General features: G+C 35.5%; 1 protein-coding gene across 3 annotated transcripts in view; it reads left to right on the forward strand.

The window, feature by feature from the left end:
- The window catches only part of ZUP1 (zinc finger containing ubiquitin peptidase 1), a 35,492-nt gene extending 17,776 nt beyond the window's left edge, over window positions 1-17,716 (forward strand). For all 3 annotated transcript variants that reach the window (XM_036769216.1, XM_036769214.1, XM_036769215.1), the window contains 6 exons: window positions 3,664-3,832; window positions 4,427-4,615; window positions 8,063-8,228; window positions 9,923-10,074; window positions 10,434-10,654; window positions 17,452-17,716. In XM_036769216.1, the coding sequence (XP_036625111.1) occupies window positions 3,664-3,832; window positions 4,427-4,615; window positions 8,063-8,228; window positions 9,923-10,074; window positions 10,434-10,654; window positions 17,452-17,499 (945 nt within the window). In that variant the 3' untranslated portion in view covers window positions 17,500-17,716. The remainder of the gene's footprint in view (window positions 1-3,663; window positions 3,833-4,426; window positions 4,616-8,062; window positions 8,229-9,922; window positions 10,075-10,433; window positions 10,655-17,451) is intronic.
- The last annotated feature ends 417 nt before the right edge of the window (window positions 17,717-18,133 follow it).

The following is an 18,133-nucleotide window of genomic DNA, read 5'->3' on the forward strand; positions in this document are numbered from 1 at the left end:
TAAAGTGTTATTAAGGAACATTTCCAGTGGAAAATGTTGGTTGTTTGTTTTTTAACTCTGATTTCTGTAAAATATTGTGCCAGACAAAGATGAAATTAGAAGGGGTATTAATTTTAGCTGCTTCTTTCAGTGTGCATTTTTCAAAAATATACTGTATAGTCTGTGCCAGTAATGCCTATAGGACATTTAAAGAATCTCAATTGTGTGTTGGCTTGAAAAAACTTATTTCTCTTGTGATTTCCTCATTTGCAAAATAATTAACTGCTAATATGTAGAAATAGAAAGGTTGGTTATTCACTTGTTTTCCTTACCTTACATAAATATGTGACTTATCAATATAGGAAGTTGCCAGCTTACAAAAAGATTTCAAGTATATTGAATGTGTGAAAATTAGAACACATTTTGCCATAAAATAGTGTTATGGTAGTTAGATTCTGAATCCATTCCTCAGAAACCTTATGAAACCAGAATGTATCCGTAATACTTTTTGCAGTGAAAAAAATAGTAGTAAACAATAATGTTGTAGGTACAGGCTGAGCCTCAGTTTCCTTATCCGTAAAATGAGGAAGGTTGATCTACATAAGCAGCTCTCAAACTTCTTGGTCTCGGGACCCTTTTATATTCTTAAATAATTATTGAGGATTCCAACAAGTTTTTGTTTATGTGGGTCATATAAATAAGATCTTGGTATTATCATGAAAATGCAAAAACACCCTTAAAGAGTCTTGGGGATCCCTAGATCACACTTTGAGAACCACTGATATAGACAGCCTTGATTTTTAAATGTAATATAGTGGCTCTTAATCTATCATATTACATAGACCCCTTGTTCCTAACTAATTTTTCCTTGTTACCAAAGATACACATCTTCTCTACTGTAGACTTATAAATCAAAGCCTTCATATGGTCATTGTAATTGTTGAGGGTAAAAAACTGCACTCTGCATTTTGGCCAGAAACCATTTTTATTCATTGAATTGTTCTAATTCTAAGCCTCTCTGCTTAGCGAGAAGTGCAACAGCGCAGAGTTTTCCATGTACCTTTGAAAATCCCTCTCTCCAAGTTATTTTCACATTACCATTTATAGCATTTCCAAGGAATAGACATGATTCCACAATAAGATAAGATATAGTAACAGAGTTTGGGTAAGTTTGCTGTCACTTAAAATGTCAGAGCATTCTGGAGAATCATTTCCCTAAAACCATTTAGTACTTCTTCAACTATTTCTTCCTTTGTTCAAAGGTAACCTCAGAGAGAAACCTTGGAGTCCTCACTGAATTCTACCCTTTCTCTCATCATCCTTATCCAGTTAATTCCTAGTTTCTACACATCTCTTTAACATTCATAGGCCACCACCCTCGTGTAGGTCCTCATCCCCTCCTACATCTGCCAAAATGATATTCTCAAAGCACAGTGCAAACCATTTCACTCTCCTCCATGAGAGACTTCAGTGGCTCCCTATTTCATGTAGGATAAAATATAAACATATACATAATCTGTTATTTAAAGCCTTTGTATTGGTAATTAAGGTGAGACTTTTTTATTGTTTTCCCTTTTGGAGCTCTGAAGTAATCAAGTGCCTTTGAGTCTTTGATGACATGCTGAAGAAACAAGAAAGCCTAGTTCACATAGGTTTGAGTCTTATGGTTGTGGTGCCTGAAGAAGGGTCACATGGTTTTGAGTTGCATGGTTGTGATGCCCTTTGACCCTGAACAGGGTATATAAACTCAGAAGTTGGCATTTTTGTTTGGGACTTTCACTCACTGGAAGAGTGTTGTGTGATTTGACCAGACTAGACTGGGTAGCTGCTGGCGCCCCCTGGCTTGAAAATCCAGATGTTGGTGCTTCTCTGGTAACTATGTACTGAGATGTTGGACAGAAAGCTGGAAGCCTGTCTACTGGTTTGTGTTATTTGATCTGTTGATATTTGCTGTTTGTATTTGCTCTGAAGTCCAGGGTGCTGGCTTTTTCCCCTGAACTAAGTGAATGATGTATGTATGTTTGATTAAACTGAGATTGTTAACACCTGAAAGTCACTTTCCTTAGAAAAGCAGATCAAAGAACCTTTGCTAGCAGCCTTCCTGTGTTGTGCTGGTGTTGTTGGTCTTACACCCCCACAGCAGCTGCGGGCAACATTGTTGTTACAGCCCTTCACAATCTGGCTCCAACCTAAACCAGTTTTTTTTGTATCATGGATTCCTTTGACAGCTTGGCAAAATCTACAAACCCCTTCTTAAAATGATATTTTAAAATTTATAAAATGAAATACAGGATTACAAAGGAAACCCAATTATATTGAAATACAGTTATCAAAATTTTTTTAAAAACAAGTTTCATGGACCCCAGGTTTGAATCCTCATTTTAGACTGATTTCACATTACTTGCTCAGCACAGTACCTGGCACATAATAGGTGCTTAACAAATGCTTCCTGATTGACTCCTCATGTACTCTGCATGCCAGCCAGGATGGTTCTTCCCTGTGTATGACATTCTAACTCCTTTACACAGGCTATCCTCCATTTGTAGAATGTTCTCCCTCATCTCTGCCTCTATACCCCTCACCCTCCCTCAGGGGTCAGCTCACTGCCACCTCACAGATAAGAGCTTTTGCCTAGTTGTTGGTGCTTTATACTTACTTACCTTGTGTTTACTTGTCTGTGTACATATTGTTTCCCCGATAGAATTTATGTTCATGAATGCATTTTTGTCTTTATTTTCCTAGCACTGAGTACAGGGCCCAGCGTAGAGTAGGCATTTAATAAATGTGTCATCAGTTGAATTGAAATCAGTTCAGCTTAAAGTCAGGAAACCTAGTTTTTAAGCCCATCTCCCACAATAACTTTGTGACCCTGGGAAATCTTTTAATTGTCCTGAGTTTTGTTTTTTTTATCTGTAAAATATCACCATAGGATCATAGAGTTAGAGCTTGAAGGGACCTTAAGGGTCATTCAGTTTCAGTCCCCTTATTTTACATCTGAGGAAATTGAGGCCTACAAAAAGTTAAGTGACTTGACCAAGGTCATATAGTTTATTCAGTGGTAGAAGTAGAGTTCAAATCATAATATTTGCAATACCTAGGTTGTTGGGGGCAGTGTTTTCTAAATTTTCAAATGTTATATAAATTTAAATTATTACTATTATTTTTTTCCCTTTTTTCTCTGAACCTATGATTTTATTGATTTAGGGAACACCTGGTGAGGAAGCTTGTTTTATAAAGTCATGTTGGCAGCTGCTTTGAAATTTAGTCTTAAAGAATTGTCAGAAGGCACTGAGGTTAAAGTGACTTATCCACAGTCACACAGAAGATAAGACTGTCAGTACTTGCACCCAACTCTTCAAAGGTTCTGAAGTCCATTCTCTTTCATCTATGCTATGCTGCCTTTTATAACATTATTTAAATAGCACATTTCCAAGTAGGTTAAATAGTACTGTATTATCATTCATGAGATCTTAGATTTTGAGCTGGAAGGGATCTTAGATGCAATCTAGTTTGTTCTTCTTGTTTTATAGATTCCATACTACGGCCCAGGGAGGCTAAATGATTTGCCTGTGGTCACATCGGTAGCAACAGAGCTAGAATTTTTATTTGCCTAATCACCTACTTTCCATCTATGTCGACCTAGAAGAGCCAAATAATTACATTACACATTTTTATTTCCAATAGAGACAATATGGTTTAGATAATTCTGGAGGCTATAAACAGCAGCAGCTGAGAAATATGGAAATTGAAGTACGCAGAGGAAGGATGCAGCCGATTGAGTTTCATAAAAGAAAAGCTGACATGCTGGAATCATTAGCTTTTGGCATAGATGATGGCAAAACAAGGACTTCTGGTGGGTATTTATATCCTATTTCAGAAGATTAATAGGGAATTTGATGTTTTGATTGACTTTAAAAAATTTTGGGAAGTGTGCTTAGATAGGTACCTATACTTAGACAATTTTTACAAGTAATAAGATTGTCTGAAGTATATTTGATTTTTGAAATTATCCTGGTGGCATTTGTGTAAATATTGTAACTTTAACTCACAGCACAAAGGAATATAACATTTTATGCTGTTATGAAGAGTAAGAGGCTTTCACATTATAGTATAGGCTTTTTAAAAAGTAATTATGTGAATGGTAATTGGATTAGCCAGTACTTTAAATTTCTCCGTTTATACATTTGGAACCTTGAAAATACTAATTATTTAGAAGCTGAATTCTAATTGGCTCTTCTGTGTTTTACCTCCCTAACCTTATTCATTGCTTGTAGTGTTCTAAAATAGGTAGTTAATATCTTATACTTAGATCTCACTTAGTGTTGTGCCTTTAGTAGGTTTTCAACCAGTTCCTGTTCTTGGTTCATTTTCTTCTTTCTAAAGAAAATCACTGTGCTCTAGGATGCTATTGTGTAGCCTTTTCATCTTATTTTCTCCTACACTTCAGGAATAATTGAAGCCCTCTATAGGCATTATCAGAATGAAGCGAGAGAGGTGAGGCGAGTGTGGCTTTCCACAGGAGTAGACCATTTTTCTTCATCTCTGGGAGACAAAGGCTGGGGTTGTGGCTACAGAAATTTCCAGATGGTACTTTCATCTCTCTTGCGAAATGATTCTTATAAGGACTGCTTGAAAGGTATGTAAAATATTGTTTGCCTTTCTGAACTTATTATCTTCTCAAGTATGTGTGAAGTATATGTTATTTAGGAGTCAGTTAGTGGCTTAGCAAAGAAAGATCTGCAACAAGCTCTTCTGTTCACTTTCCCTCTCTGTTTAGCAGCAGATACTTTCTAAATGAATGATTTTTGTGTCAGAGACTATTCCATAGAAATGAAAGATAGGCAGTGCATAAGCTTAATATGTCCTAGCTCATCCAAGGCCTCTGATAAAGGATCAAAAGCTGAACACAAACATGAGCACAATAGGTTTTCTTCCAAGCATTTCTAGGAAGACTTTTTTTATTTGGGCCTCTAGATCTGGTCTTTTTTTTTTTTTAGTTAGAATTTTAATTTTTAGTTTACAACACTCAGTTCTACATGTTCTTGAGTTTCAAATATTCTTCCCTTCCCTCCCCACCCCAAGACAGCATGTAGTCTTATATAGATTCTATATATACCTTCACATTAAATTTACTTACACAATAGTCAAGTTGTAAAGAAGAATTATGACCAATGGAATGAGTCATGGGAGAGAAGAAACAAAACCAAAAAAGAAGAGGAAAAAAAAAAGAGGTAATAGTTTGCTTCAATCTGCATTCAGACTCCATAGTTCTTTCTCTGGATGTAGATAGCTCTCTCCATCATGAGTCCTTTGGAGTTGTCTTTAAACCTTGTATTGCTGAGAAGAGCCATGTCTATCAAAGGTAGTCATCACAGAATCAATATGTCTGTGGTTGTGTATAATGTTCTCCTGGTTCTGTTCCTGTCACTCAACATCATATCATGTAGGTCTTTCCAGGTTATTATGAAGCCCATATCTTCCATATTTCTTATAGCACAATAGTATTCCATTACATTCATATACCACAACTTGTTCAGCCATTCCCCAGTTGATGGACATCCCCTTGATTTCCAATACTTTGCTACCACAAAAAGAGCTGCTATAAATATTTTTGTACATACGGGTCCCTTTCCCACTTATGTGATCTCTTTGGGATATGGTCCTAGGAGTGGTATTGCTGGGTCAAAGGGTATGCACATTTTTATAGTCCTTTGGGCATAGTTCCAAATTGCTTTCCAGAATGACTGAATCTGTTCACAACTCCACCAGCAGTGTATTAATGTTCCAGTTTTCCCACATTCTCTCCAGCATTTATCATTTTCCTATTTTGTCATGTTAGCCAATCTGACAGGAGAGATGTGGTACCTAAGAGTTGTTTTGATTTGCATTTCTCTAATCAATAGGGATTTAGAGCATTTTTTCATATGCCTATAGATATTTTTAATTTCTTCCTCTGAAAACTGCCTGCTCATATCCTTTGACCATTTCTCAATTGGGAAATGACTTGTATTCCTATAAATTTGGCTCAGTTCCCTGTATATTTTAGAGATGAGGCCTTTATTAGAGACCCTGGTTGTAAAGATTTTCTCCCAGTTTTTTGCTTCCCTCCTAATCTTTGTTGTGATCATCTCACAACTCCACCAGCAATGTAACAATGTTCCAATTTTCCCACATCCTCTCCAGCATTTATCATTTTCCGGTTTTGTTATTTTAGCCAATCTGACAGGAGAGATGTGGCATCTAAGAGTTGTTTTGATTTGCATTTCTCTAATCAGTAGTGATTTAGAGCATTTTTTCATATGCCTATAGATATCTTTAATTTCTTCCTCTGAAAACTGCCTGTTCATATCCTTTGACCGTTTCTCAATTGGGGAATGACTTGTATTCCTATAAATTTGGCTCAATTCCCTATATATTTTAGAGATAAGGTCTTTATCAGAGACACTAGTTGTAAAGATTTTCTCCCAATTTTCTGCTTCCCTCCTAATCTTGGTTGCATTGGCTTTTTTTATACGAAAACTTTTCAATTTAAATAATCAAAATTATCCATTTTGCATTTTGTAATGTTCTCTATCTCTTGTTGGGTCATGAATTCTTCCCTTTCCCATAAATCTAATAGGTAAACTATTCCATGCTCTAGATCTAGTCTTAAACCAACCATCTGTGGCATGTAAGTGCTGACATCCTTAAATCGATTTGTGAGAAAAAAGCACAAAAAATGTTTCCCAACTTCCTATTTATATGCAGAATAACGGTCATCTGTGACATATGTCAGTGATTTTTCACCAAGTTTTATCACATCCAAGGGTAGGTTCTAGTTCAGTGATTAGTTAGGGACATGTTTTCTGTTGCTTCTGATCCCATATCTATGATTTGAGTTTTTTGAACATTATAATTGGTTGGAAGAGTGGAATATAGAAAAAAACAAAAAAGGGAAGGGTTGGGAGAATATGGCTAATCTATTGACTTAACTTTGCGAATTTATTCTATTGTTGGGGCCCTGGCTAAGGTCTGTGCAACTTTCTTATCTGGAGAACCCAAAGACCAAGAGCTCTTTCTACCATCCAGAAGTCCTTTACCTATAAAGTTATAGTTCACTGGGAATTAAGGTAAAGAACCTCAGTGGCTAAACAGACAAAAAAGGTGCCAGTAAGGTTGTTTATTTCTTTCTTAAGTCAATTCTACATTCTAAAGTGTGCTAGCTATAGATACAGTAGTCAGGTTAACATGCATTTAGTGCTTCTTTATATTGCTGTTTGTCCTTCCTTCTCAAAGAGGTCCCTGACACCAGGAAGGTGATACCATGACATGCAAGTGAAGGAGGACTGTGCAGAGACACCAGCCTCATTTTTACCTCTGGAGTCATCTGGGTCCAGTGGCCAGATACAGATCAGGACAGCTGGAGATGGCCCAGAATACAGTGGAGAACCTTGGCCTTTTCAGGATAAGGTCTTTAACAGATCGGTTTGACTGAGACAAAGCCTATTCAGTGATAAGAAATGAGGCAAAGAATGGCCTCTTTAAAAAAAATTACATCTGGGAAGGGAAGACTCTCAGGGTTTCTGGCCAAAACAGAAATAATTGCCCCAAACAGAAATAATTGCTACTTACTTGGTCTGGGACCTATTATTGGTCAGTCAATGAAAGCAAGAGTGATTTGGAGAGCCAGAATGAGTTACGATTAAGGCTGGTTTTTTAAGAGAAGAGAAGAAAAAGGTTTCAGAGATTATATACTTTTTATACTTCATATATTGAGGTGTCTGGCATCAATGGAGAACATAGAGGAACTGGAATATGCTTTTACTACAAAGCCTAAATGTTAGTTTATAGAAAAAGAAGTGGCATGAAAGCTGTCAGAACTGGAACAGCCTTTGTGTTTCTGGGCTTATAACTGTACAAAAGAACAATTATGCTTTTGCAGTTTTGACTATGACTCCCAAGATATTTATCACTTAGTATATCCTAACTGAAATGGTATTATTTTGTTTGTGTTTTTAAAGCAACAAAATAGAATATTTTAATAATTCAGCCATTCATAATGCCTTTGTGTATAATATGTGGTACATTATTGACATAATTTCAGATATGTCAATTCCTTGCATTCCAAAAATTCAGTCCATGATTGAAGATGCATGGAAAGAAGGGTTTGATCCTCAGGGCGCCTCTCAACTCAGCAACAGGTTACAGGGAACAAGAGCCTGGATTGGAGCATGTGAAATATATTCACTACTAACCTCTCTCGGGCTAAAGTATGTATCTGTTAACAAGAACTCTTGTAATTGCTTATTTTTCTTTTACTATTTCATTGCTTTGATGTTTTACTTTTTGTTATTCAACTAATTTTTAAAATCATTTTTGTCATTGAGATTACATATGAAAATAATTCTTAAGTTATAAATTGATAAGATGTACACTTTTGTAGCACATGTTTAGGATCATACTTTTAAAATTTAGCTAATTTAAATGACTGCCAGATTATATTTTTGTCTTTTCTTTAGTTCTTTGTTTATACATATTAAGTATATATACATATATGTCATATGTACTTGTGTTCATATACATATATGCCATACAACTAAACTTACAAATAATTTTGCAAAGAGGAATATTTTCATTTGATGTTTTAGACAACAGCTTCTCTCTTAGTGCTGTCATTGGTTTTGTACTTTCAACAAAAGATTATGATTGTAAGTTTATTTTCAGTCATTCAAATGGCAACCCTTTGTTTCTTGAATTATATTATTTTGGGCAATACTAAAAAATGGAATTTATCTAAAATGACAAGTATTTTCCCAGCAATTAAATCTCCAGACCCAAAAGAAGAAACCTTTACTTTGCTACAGTTTTTTTTTCTCACTTCTAAACAATCTGTGTGGAAGATCATTCATTGACAAAACCACAGATCAGTAACTTGATAATCAGTTAATAGATTGTCACTATTAAATTTATTTATGCCCACCTACTCTTTTGATTTTAGGTACATCTTTAAATTTTATTTTCTCTAAGGATGAATTTGAAGAGAGGATTTGTTTATGTATAAGTCTTATCTAAATTTATGATAACAGTATTGTGGTTGTTGATGGGCTTGCATGTAAGGCATTGAAATTTTTAATACTACTACTACTACTACTACTCTTAAAATTTTATTTCAAACTTGATAGTTGGACCTCTCTTAAGTGGAGAGAATATTAGTTAAAACATAGGCTAGATACTAGGCATGGCCTACAATAATTTCACAACTCTTAATTATTACTTGTGTCCTTTTGTTGCAATTTTAGCAGATTGGTAGTCAAATATGAGCATTTTTTTATATTAATAGCTAAATTGGGAGAATAAAAATTGTCATTGCCCTCTGGCTCTTGTGCTTGAAGAACTTGGAAGTTAAGCTGTATCTCAAACTCTGCATACATTATTTGTAAAGTTATTTCGGGTTCAGATGAAACTATTTTTTATAAATACTCTTCCTATAGATTATATGGGTATTATTTTAATTTGTTATTACTATTTTTAAATGAGGCTAATTGAGTCTAAGATGAAGTAACGGAGAGAGTGCTAGACTTCTTCGTGACACACGGGTTCAAATCCTGCCCCATATACTTAGTAGACGTGACCATAGAATAGTCACCCTTTCAGAATTTCACTTTTCTCGTGTTCAGTATGGGGATAGTAGTAATTGCACCATCAATATCACAGTCTTGTAGGGAAAGCTCTTTGGAAACCTTAAAGAACCATTTAAATGTGAGTTGTTACTGACAGCTTTGCAGATAGCCACTTGCTCAACATAAATAACTTCTATTCTGACAGAAATTAAAATATTGTCATTTTGTTCTTGGAAAGACACAGGCAAATAAAAATTTATTTACTTTTTGTTTCAATTTACTAATCGTGAATATAAATACATTTTAATATATACTTTTCTGAGCTTTTCACTGAATTTTTATAGGTGTCGAATTATTGATTTTCACAAGTCTACTGGTCCTCTGGGCACACACCCACGATTATTTGAATGGATATTAAACTACTATTCTTCAGGCAGAGAAGGAGGTCCAAAGGTAGTATGCTCCTCCAAACCTCCCATCTATCTACAGCATCAAGGTTAGCATTGAGTTTACCTTGTGTGGTATTTCTAGGATGACCATATCAAGGGACATTTTCATTACAGTACAAAATGTTTGGTTTCCTGGGCTGGTTTGTAGCTAGTCCCACCTCTTTTTTGAGTAGGTATTCTAGACTTCCATTCTCATGGTGGAAAACCAAACCAAGGGGAAGCATATTAGTAGTAAAAGAATCCCATTATCCTACAAAGAAAATGCATTATTGTTATTTTGTAAGTTATATATCATATATTGTTTATTTATTGTCCAATTTTGCTGGAGCAAGTAATGTAAACCATAAAACACATATGGATAAAATATTCAGTAACTTTGTTAACCGTTATTTTATTTTCATGTTAGGACACAGCCGAACTATTATTGGAATTGAAGAGAGAAAGAACAGGACCCTCTGTTTATTGATATTTGACCCAGGCTGTCCTTCTCGGGAAATGCAGAAACTATTAAAACAAGACATTGAGGGCACCAGTATCAGACAGCTCTGGAGATTTGTGGGAAATTTAAAGCATAAGCAGTACCAGATAGTAGCTGTAGAGGGTGTACTTTCTTCAGAAGAGAAAGTTGTAAGTATCTTTAAAAAAATTTTTTTATCATAAAGGGAAGAGATTGAGCTTATTGGCAGTTTAAAATTTCTGAAAAAAATAAAGATCTCAACATGCAATTGCATTTATTAACTGAGTAATCACAGAGCTTTTGCTTGTATTTTTATTCAGTTACTGGAAAAGAAATTTTTTCTAGCATTTACTCTTATTTTAGATTTTCATGGCATTCATTCAGGACCTCAGAATTTCTTGCACATTTTAAATTTAATTGCATAACAAGTAATTGGTGACTACAAACATTTTATGTGTAAGGAAACATAACTTAATAATGAGAAAGAGCAGAATGATCATTGATGTTTCCCAAAAAGTTATTATTCATGATGCCCTGGCTCAGTCACATGGAAGCTGTCAGAAATATCTGAATATCCAAAACCTCAGTACTTTTACCCCCAAGGTGTTGCTTCATTCTTCAGGTGATAAATTACTAAAGTGATGGTTTTCATATTAGGTGAACCTAAATGGAGACTTTATCTACTTTGGATGAACACGTCACTCTGCATGTCATTTCTTGTGAGGAGAAAGCATAGACCATTGTTCTTAATGAAAAGTTCCCCTTTTAGGGACATAATATAACGTGTGTGTGTGTGGTGTGCGTGTGTATACACTTAAAGGTGATATAAAACATAAGATAGCTTCATGTTGGCTATCTGTCATACCTCTCTGGAAAGGTATTTTAGGAAGTAGGAGCTTAATGGAGTGTTTCTTAAACATTATGAGGGCGTGTTAAATTTATATTCATTGTTTACCTGCCCCCATGTTTTTCTCCATTACCTAGACAGAGTCTGACACTTAGGAAATTACGAGTATGGTTAAATAGGCATATTCAATAATAGAGTAATAGCTAGGCATTTTGGCACTTATGCACATGTGGGTTATAAAGATGGCAGAAATCAATATATGAAAATTTTTTAGAAAGTTTTCAATTTAGCATTTCTTGATAAGTTAAAGAATCTTTCTCAATTATAGACATGTTCATTGCCCAGCCCTACCACTGATTTTAGCTGGATGAAACCAAAGATTAACCTAGTAATGGAATTTGTAAGTTGCATAGTTATTAATGTATAAATAACAACTTAAATCCTATTTGGGTTGAAGATTATTTTATGGTAATGGTGGAATTCTGGAGTTTTTTCGTCATATCTGAAACCAGTGTTTTGGAAGTATAGCACCAAAAATGGGTGCTTCTTAGCCTCTGTTTTTGCTGCTGACAATATTGTTTGAACTAGAAATAATAGTATTGGATTTGAACCATGAGATGGCAACATTTTGTTGGTTTCTAAAATGAAATATTTTGGAGATGTATTTACATTTATCCATCTATGCCCTGTGCTTTGTATTTTTCACAGCCACTAATCTAGTACCATATACATAGATGGTACTTAAATATTACTAATTAATCTACAGATTTCCCAAATTCTCAAATCAGGACAATTATGTTTTCCCTCAAAATGTTTCTAAACCTGTAAAACATATCAAGCTTTACAAATCCTTCTTGAAGTACTGAATATTTTCTCCAGAGACTACTTCAGCATAAGGGAAGAGTAGTAAAATGCAGCTACCTCAGAATAATTTTAGGCTTTGACTTGATATATCCAAATATGCTAGATTGGAATAATTATCTAATCCTTACTCTCTTCTGCTGTAAGTGAACTTGAAATTAGTTATATCACCAGTGTCTTTCTGCTTCCACCATATGCCACGTCTGGAATACACTCCTTTATCATCTTTGACAAAAAACTCCTCTTTTTTTTCAAAGACCTAATCAAGTACCACTCTTGCTTTTTGAGAATTTTTTTATTCCCACCCTCCACCCCATGCCACCCCACCCCCCAGGTTAAAAGAGATCTTTCCCCTCCTTAGATTTTTCATCAAACATTGTCTCACTTGGGACTGATTTTTACATCGTTTTCTTTGGACTTATCACACTTAGCTTTATATATGTGTTGTTGTTTTTTCTCCCATTTTATTGTAACCTCCTCAATAACAGTTATTCTCCCACACCATATATTGCCTTTGATATCTGTATGTGTATATGTGTAATGTGTACATGTGTGTGAGAGAGAATGAGGAAATAGATTAAAGGGGTGTGTGTGTGTGTGGTTATAGTGCTTGGCTAGTCTATAGAGTGCCTGAAGTGGAAGTAATGTATAATGAACCTAGAGAGGTAAATTGGAACCTGTTGTAAATTTAAGACAATTATCATATATTGTTAATATGATAGAGTACTTCTACTTTTTCATTAATTATTTATTTAATATTTTAGATTTCAACATTGATTTCCACAAGATTTTGAGTTACAAATTTTCTCCCCATTTCTACCTTCCCCCCACTCCAAGATGGCATATATTCTGATTGCCTCATTCCCCAGTCAGCCCTCCCTTCTGTCACCCCACCTCCCCCGCCCATACCCTGTCCCCTTACTTTCTTGTAGGGCAGGATAGATTTCTATGCCCCATTCCCTATATATCTTATTTCTCAGTTGCATGCAAAAACAACTTTTTCTTTTGAGCATCTGATTTTAAAAACTAAGTTCCAAATTCTCTCCCCTCTTCCCTTCCCACCCACCCTCCCTAAGAAAGCAAGCAATTCAACACAGGCCATACATGTATCATTATGTAAAACACTTCCACAATACTCATGTTGTGAAAGACTAAATATATTTCCATCCATCCTATTCTGTCCCCCTTTATTCAGTTTTCTCTCTTGACCCTGTCCCTTTTCAAAAGTGTTTGCTTTTGATTACCTCCTCCCTTCTATCATCCCCCCTTTTTTATCCACTTCCCCCTACTTTCCTGTGGGGTAAGATACCCAATTGAGTGTTTATGTTAATCCCCCCTCAAGTTAAATCCGATGAGAGCAAGATTTACTCATTCCCCCTCACCTGCCCCCTCTTCCCTTCCTACCACTTTTATGTGAGATAATTTACCTCATTCTGTCTGTCCCTTTCTCCCTCTCTCAGTATATTTCTCTCTCATCCCTTAATTTGATTTTATTTTTTTAGATATCATCCCTTCATATTAAACTCACCTTGTGCCCTCTGTCTATATATATGTATATTACCTTCAAATACCCTAATACTGAGAAAGGTCTCATGAATTACACACATCATCTTTCCATGTAGGAATGTAAACAAAACAGTTCCACTTTAGTAAGTCCCTGATGATTTCTCTTTCTTGTTTACCTTTTCATGCTTCTCTTGATTCTTGTGTTTGAAAGTCAGATTTTCTATTCAGCTCTGGTCTTTTCACTGAGAAAGCTTGAAAGTCCTCTATTTTATTGAAAGTCCATATTTTGCTTTGGAGCATGATACTCAGTTTTGCTGGGTTGGTGATTCTTGGTTTTAATCCTAGCTCCTTTGACCTCCGGAATATCATATTCCAAGCCCTTCAGTCCCTTAATGTAGAAGCTGCTAGATCTTGTGTTAGTACTTCTACTTTCTGTGCCATCAGTTAGGTACCATCAGACCCAATCCTCAACTTAATTTGATTTATTCCCCAAAGTGAGTATCAAAAAGTCTTATGACCAATTTATGACCAAAGTTATTTCCAGAAGCAAAAAAAAAAAAAACTACTTTTAAAATCTTTAGTGGCAAAGACCTGAAAGGCTACAAGATAGAAATATTCTCAATCAAAGTCTCTGTCTTTATTTGTGTGGCTTATTAGTGTGCCTCAGTGTTACTTTGCTTTTTTTTTTATATTCATATCTCTGGCTTGTTCTGTGTCTTTCTTCAAAACTGCGTTGATTCCTCTCTCCCATAACTAGCTACAATGTAGACTACAACTCAGTAGTTTTTATTATTTGTTGTTTATTAAACAGCATTAGTATTATTCTTTTCCATGTTATTTTTCAATTGACATTTTCTTCTCTCCCCCATTTAAAAGAAAAAAAAACTCATGACAAATACACATAGTCATAAATCACTACAAATTAGAGAAATGCAAATTATAATAATTATGAGATTCTGCCTCCCACATATCACATCGGCAAAGTTAACAAAAAAGGAAAATGATAAATGTTAGAGGGGCTCTGGGAAAGTAGGCAGAATGATGTACTTATGGTGGACCTGTGAATGGATACAATTGTTGTAGAAAATGATTTAAGATGACAGTCAATCCTCAAATTTCACAGGGGTAACATTCCTAGAAAATGGCCTAAAAGTCAAAAAAGCAAATGTTGATATGTTGAACCTATAGAAAATAGGGAGTTAGGTTCCTGAAACCACCAAAAATTGTGGTCTTTCACTACAGGTTGCTGAAAATACACTTTTCTGCATGCGGTTTTTTTAACAGAACATTTAATTCTGATAATATGCACTTTTCCTAACACAGTAACCATGAAATCATGCATAAAATGCAGTACAAAAAAATAAGATGGGTAGCATGCAAAATGTTTTTTCTCACTAGTAATTCCCTAGAATTCTGTGACCTTTTTTACTAACATCTCAATTTAAAAAAAAAACAACCTTATTTCAGACATTATTCACTTTTCACAACACAGAAAACCTATATGGTACCACAAAGACTGTACAGCAAATAAAATTCTTAAAACTAAAACATTTTTTAACTGGACTCTTGCCTTCCATTGTGTCATATGGCAGTATGAGGGCATTATACTGGTTACTTTCCTCCCTTCTGCAGATACAATGAATTGTCACTTGTTAATCCCAAACCTATAGCTGACAGTGGCTGTAGACATGCCAACACAAAGTTTATCTAACACCTTTACTTTCTCACGAAGTCACACCACTGACTTTGTACACTTGGGTTTAGAGCCCAAAGGACCTACACTATGCTTTGGGGGCATAATTGCTTCACAGAACTCGGCAATGAAAATATGCAATAAATGCACCAGGAGCCCTTTGTAAAGTAGGGTGCACAAGACCAGTAAAGCATGCCTAGTTAGGATGCCAGCTGCTCCAAAAACTTGAGCTCATCACACCTCTTTTTTTTTTCCCCTCTATTGCACATAACCAGAAATATGCATGGTTCCCACTGCAAAAGTTAAAGTGAGATTACTAATAAAACCATAGGAATGCTTGAAGTCACAAAAGTTAAACATGTGAATATTGAAGGTTGACTGTATGTGCAAAAAATGACTAAATATTGCATGCTTTTTTGGTCCAGCTATACACTGCTAGCCCTATACCCTCATAAGATTAAAGAAATGGGAAAAGGTCTTTATATTTATATTAGCTCTTTTTGTGGCGGGAAAATATCTGGAAACTAAATGGATGCCCCTAAATTGATGAAAGGCTGAGTAAGTTGTGGTATATGAGTGTGATGGAATGTGTAAGAAATGAGGAAATAGATAAATTTAAAAACATGCAGAAAGACTTAGATGACCTGTATAAAATGAAGTAAGCAGAACCAGAAGAACAATTTACACTATAACATCAATATTAAAAAATTGACATTTTTGAAGATTTTAATAAATGATTACTGAAATGGAAGTTTTCCCAGGTCTCTCTGAACCTTGCCTTTTTGTAATTTCTCAGTGATACTCATTTTAAAGTAGAAAAGCAGAGCATCTTGTTTCTCTTAAAAAAAAACAACTCAGTATTTCTTCGACAAGATGTGACAGTTTTGCCATTTTTTCCACTCCATTTTGTCCAGCTCTTTCCCCCAGTCTAATCTTTCCTGCATTCTCTAGTCCAGTCATCTCCAAAGTAGGGATGAGTGCATCACCCCTAAGGGTATGTGATCAGTTAGAGAAGACACCCTTGCTGTAAGAGCCAGTTTTAGGACTTACAACACAGCCAACTGTTATCCTCCAATACTCTCCTACCCACTTCTGCAAACTCCGCGTCTTCCTGGTGTGGGCCCTTTGGGGCATTTAGAACCTAAACTTATGAATACTCATAGCAGCTTCATCAAGTGACATTGGGAAAATTGTATCCTTGTTTCTTAGTCTCATAACACTTCTGCTGTGTCAGGCACCCTTTGAAGAAACAGTTGCACTTGCAGGGTAGTGACCACTGACTGCCTTCCCCCCTTTCATTTTGGGTAGATAAAGTGAAGCACGTAGATTAAGGAGGTAGGGATAGATTGTGATCTGGATCACAGATACCCAGATACCATTAAATAATCTCTGTTCCACCCCCAACCCTATTTCACCTGTGTTTTAAACCTCCTTGTTTTTACTGTCTACTGCACCACCATCCTTTGAGTCACCTAGCTTCTCCAACCCCAGTATCATCTTTACCTGTACTATTGCAATGTCTTCCTTTTTTGGGCTCAAAGCCTCATGTTTTTCCAACTCCATTCTATCCTCTGCAGAGTTGCCAAAGTGATCTTCCTAATGTACAAATCTGACTGTCATTCCCCTACTCAGAAAATTCCAGTGGTTCCCTGTTGACTCTAGGATCAAATATTATTTCTTCTTTTATCTCATCATTTTTATTTCTATTTTTGCAATAAGTTCTATCATGTCCATAATTATCAATAGAGGAGAACACATACAAGGTTTCTAAGTAAATATACCTATTGGAATCTGCTCATATTTGGTGCTGGTAAGAATGCAAGATCAAAAATGTTTGGACACTCTTGTTCTGATCTCTTACTTTGCTGGAGTGAGAGATAACCATGGGAGAGTTTGCTGCTACTTTCCAGAATTTAAGATTTGCTATTTATTTTAGGAGTACAGCTTTATGAACTAGGAAGCCTCAAATTTTATTTTAAATTGCAATATTGTAAATTATAATACACATGTTCTAATAATTTTTATTACTTTTTAATTAATATGTTTAATTCTCTCTCAAGGCTCGGATGAAAGCTTCTCAAGTCTTCACAGCTGAGAGGATTCCTTGAAGAACAATTCCTAGATGACCTGTGTCATTTCCTAAATTCAGAAGTAACTCATACATGCAGCTTGCTAATCTATATGTTTATAGCAATCTATAATGTTTAAGCATTCAGCTGTTGAGAATAATTTTACAGAGTTTCTAAAATGTGACATTTTTTAGACATCGCTAATTCCTTTGTTATTTAATTAATAATTGACTTAATAAACTGTGTTGCATTGAAAGAGGTTTTGTTTTCTTGCTTCATATTCAAAAAAATTCCCATGTTTATTGTTGTAGGAAAAAGAATGGCTTGACTGTACCCACAGATTGGAAATTAGTTATTTTTAAGTGTAACACATATCTGAAGACGTCTTTGCACTTATATCTTCTGACTCCCAGCCCATTGCTCTACTATCCACTGTTTTGTTGTGGCTCAGTCATTTCACTTGAGTCGAACTCTTCATGAACCCATTTGGGGTTTTCTTGGCAAGAAACTGAAATGGTTTGCCATTTCCTTCCCCAGCTCATTTTACAAATGAGGAAACTGAGGCAAACAGGATTAAGTAACTTGCCCAGGAAGTGTCTGAGGCCAGATCTCAATTCAGGAAGATGAGTCTTCCTAACTCCAGGCCTGGCACTCTATCCACTGTACCACCTAG

The sequence above is a fragment of the Trichosurus vulpecula genome, chromosome 7, assembly GCF_011100635.1.
Source record: "Trichosurus vulpecula isolate mTriVul1 chromosome 7, mTriVul1.pri, whole genome shotgun sequence".
Taxonomy (NCBI): domain Eukaryota; kingdom Metazoa; phylum Chordata; class Mammalia; order Diprotodontia; family Phalangeridae; genus Trichosurus; species Trichosurus vulpecula.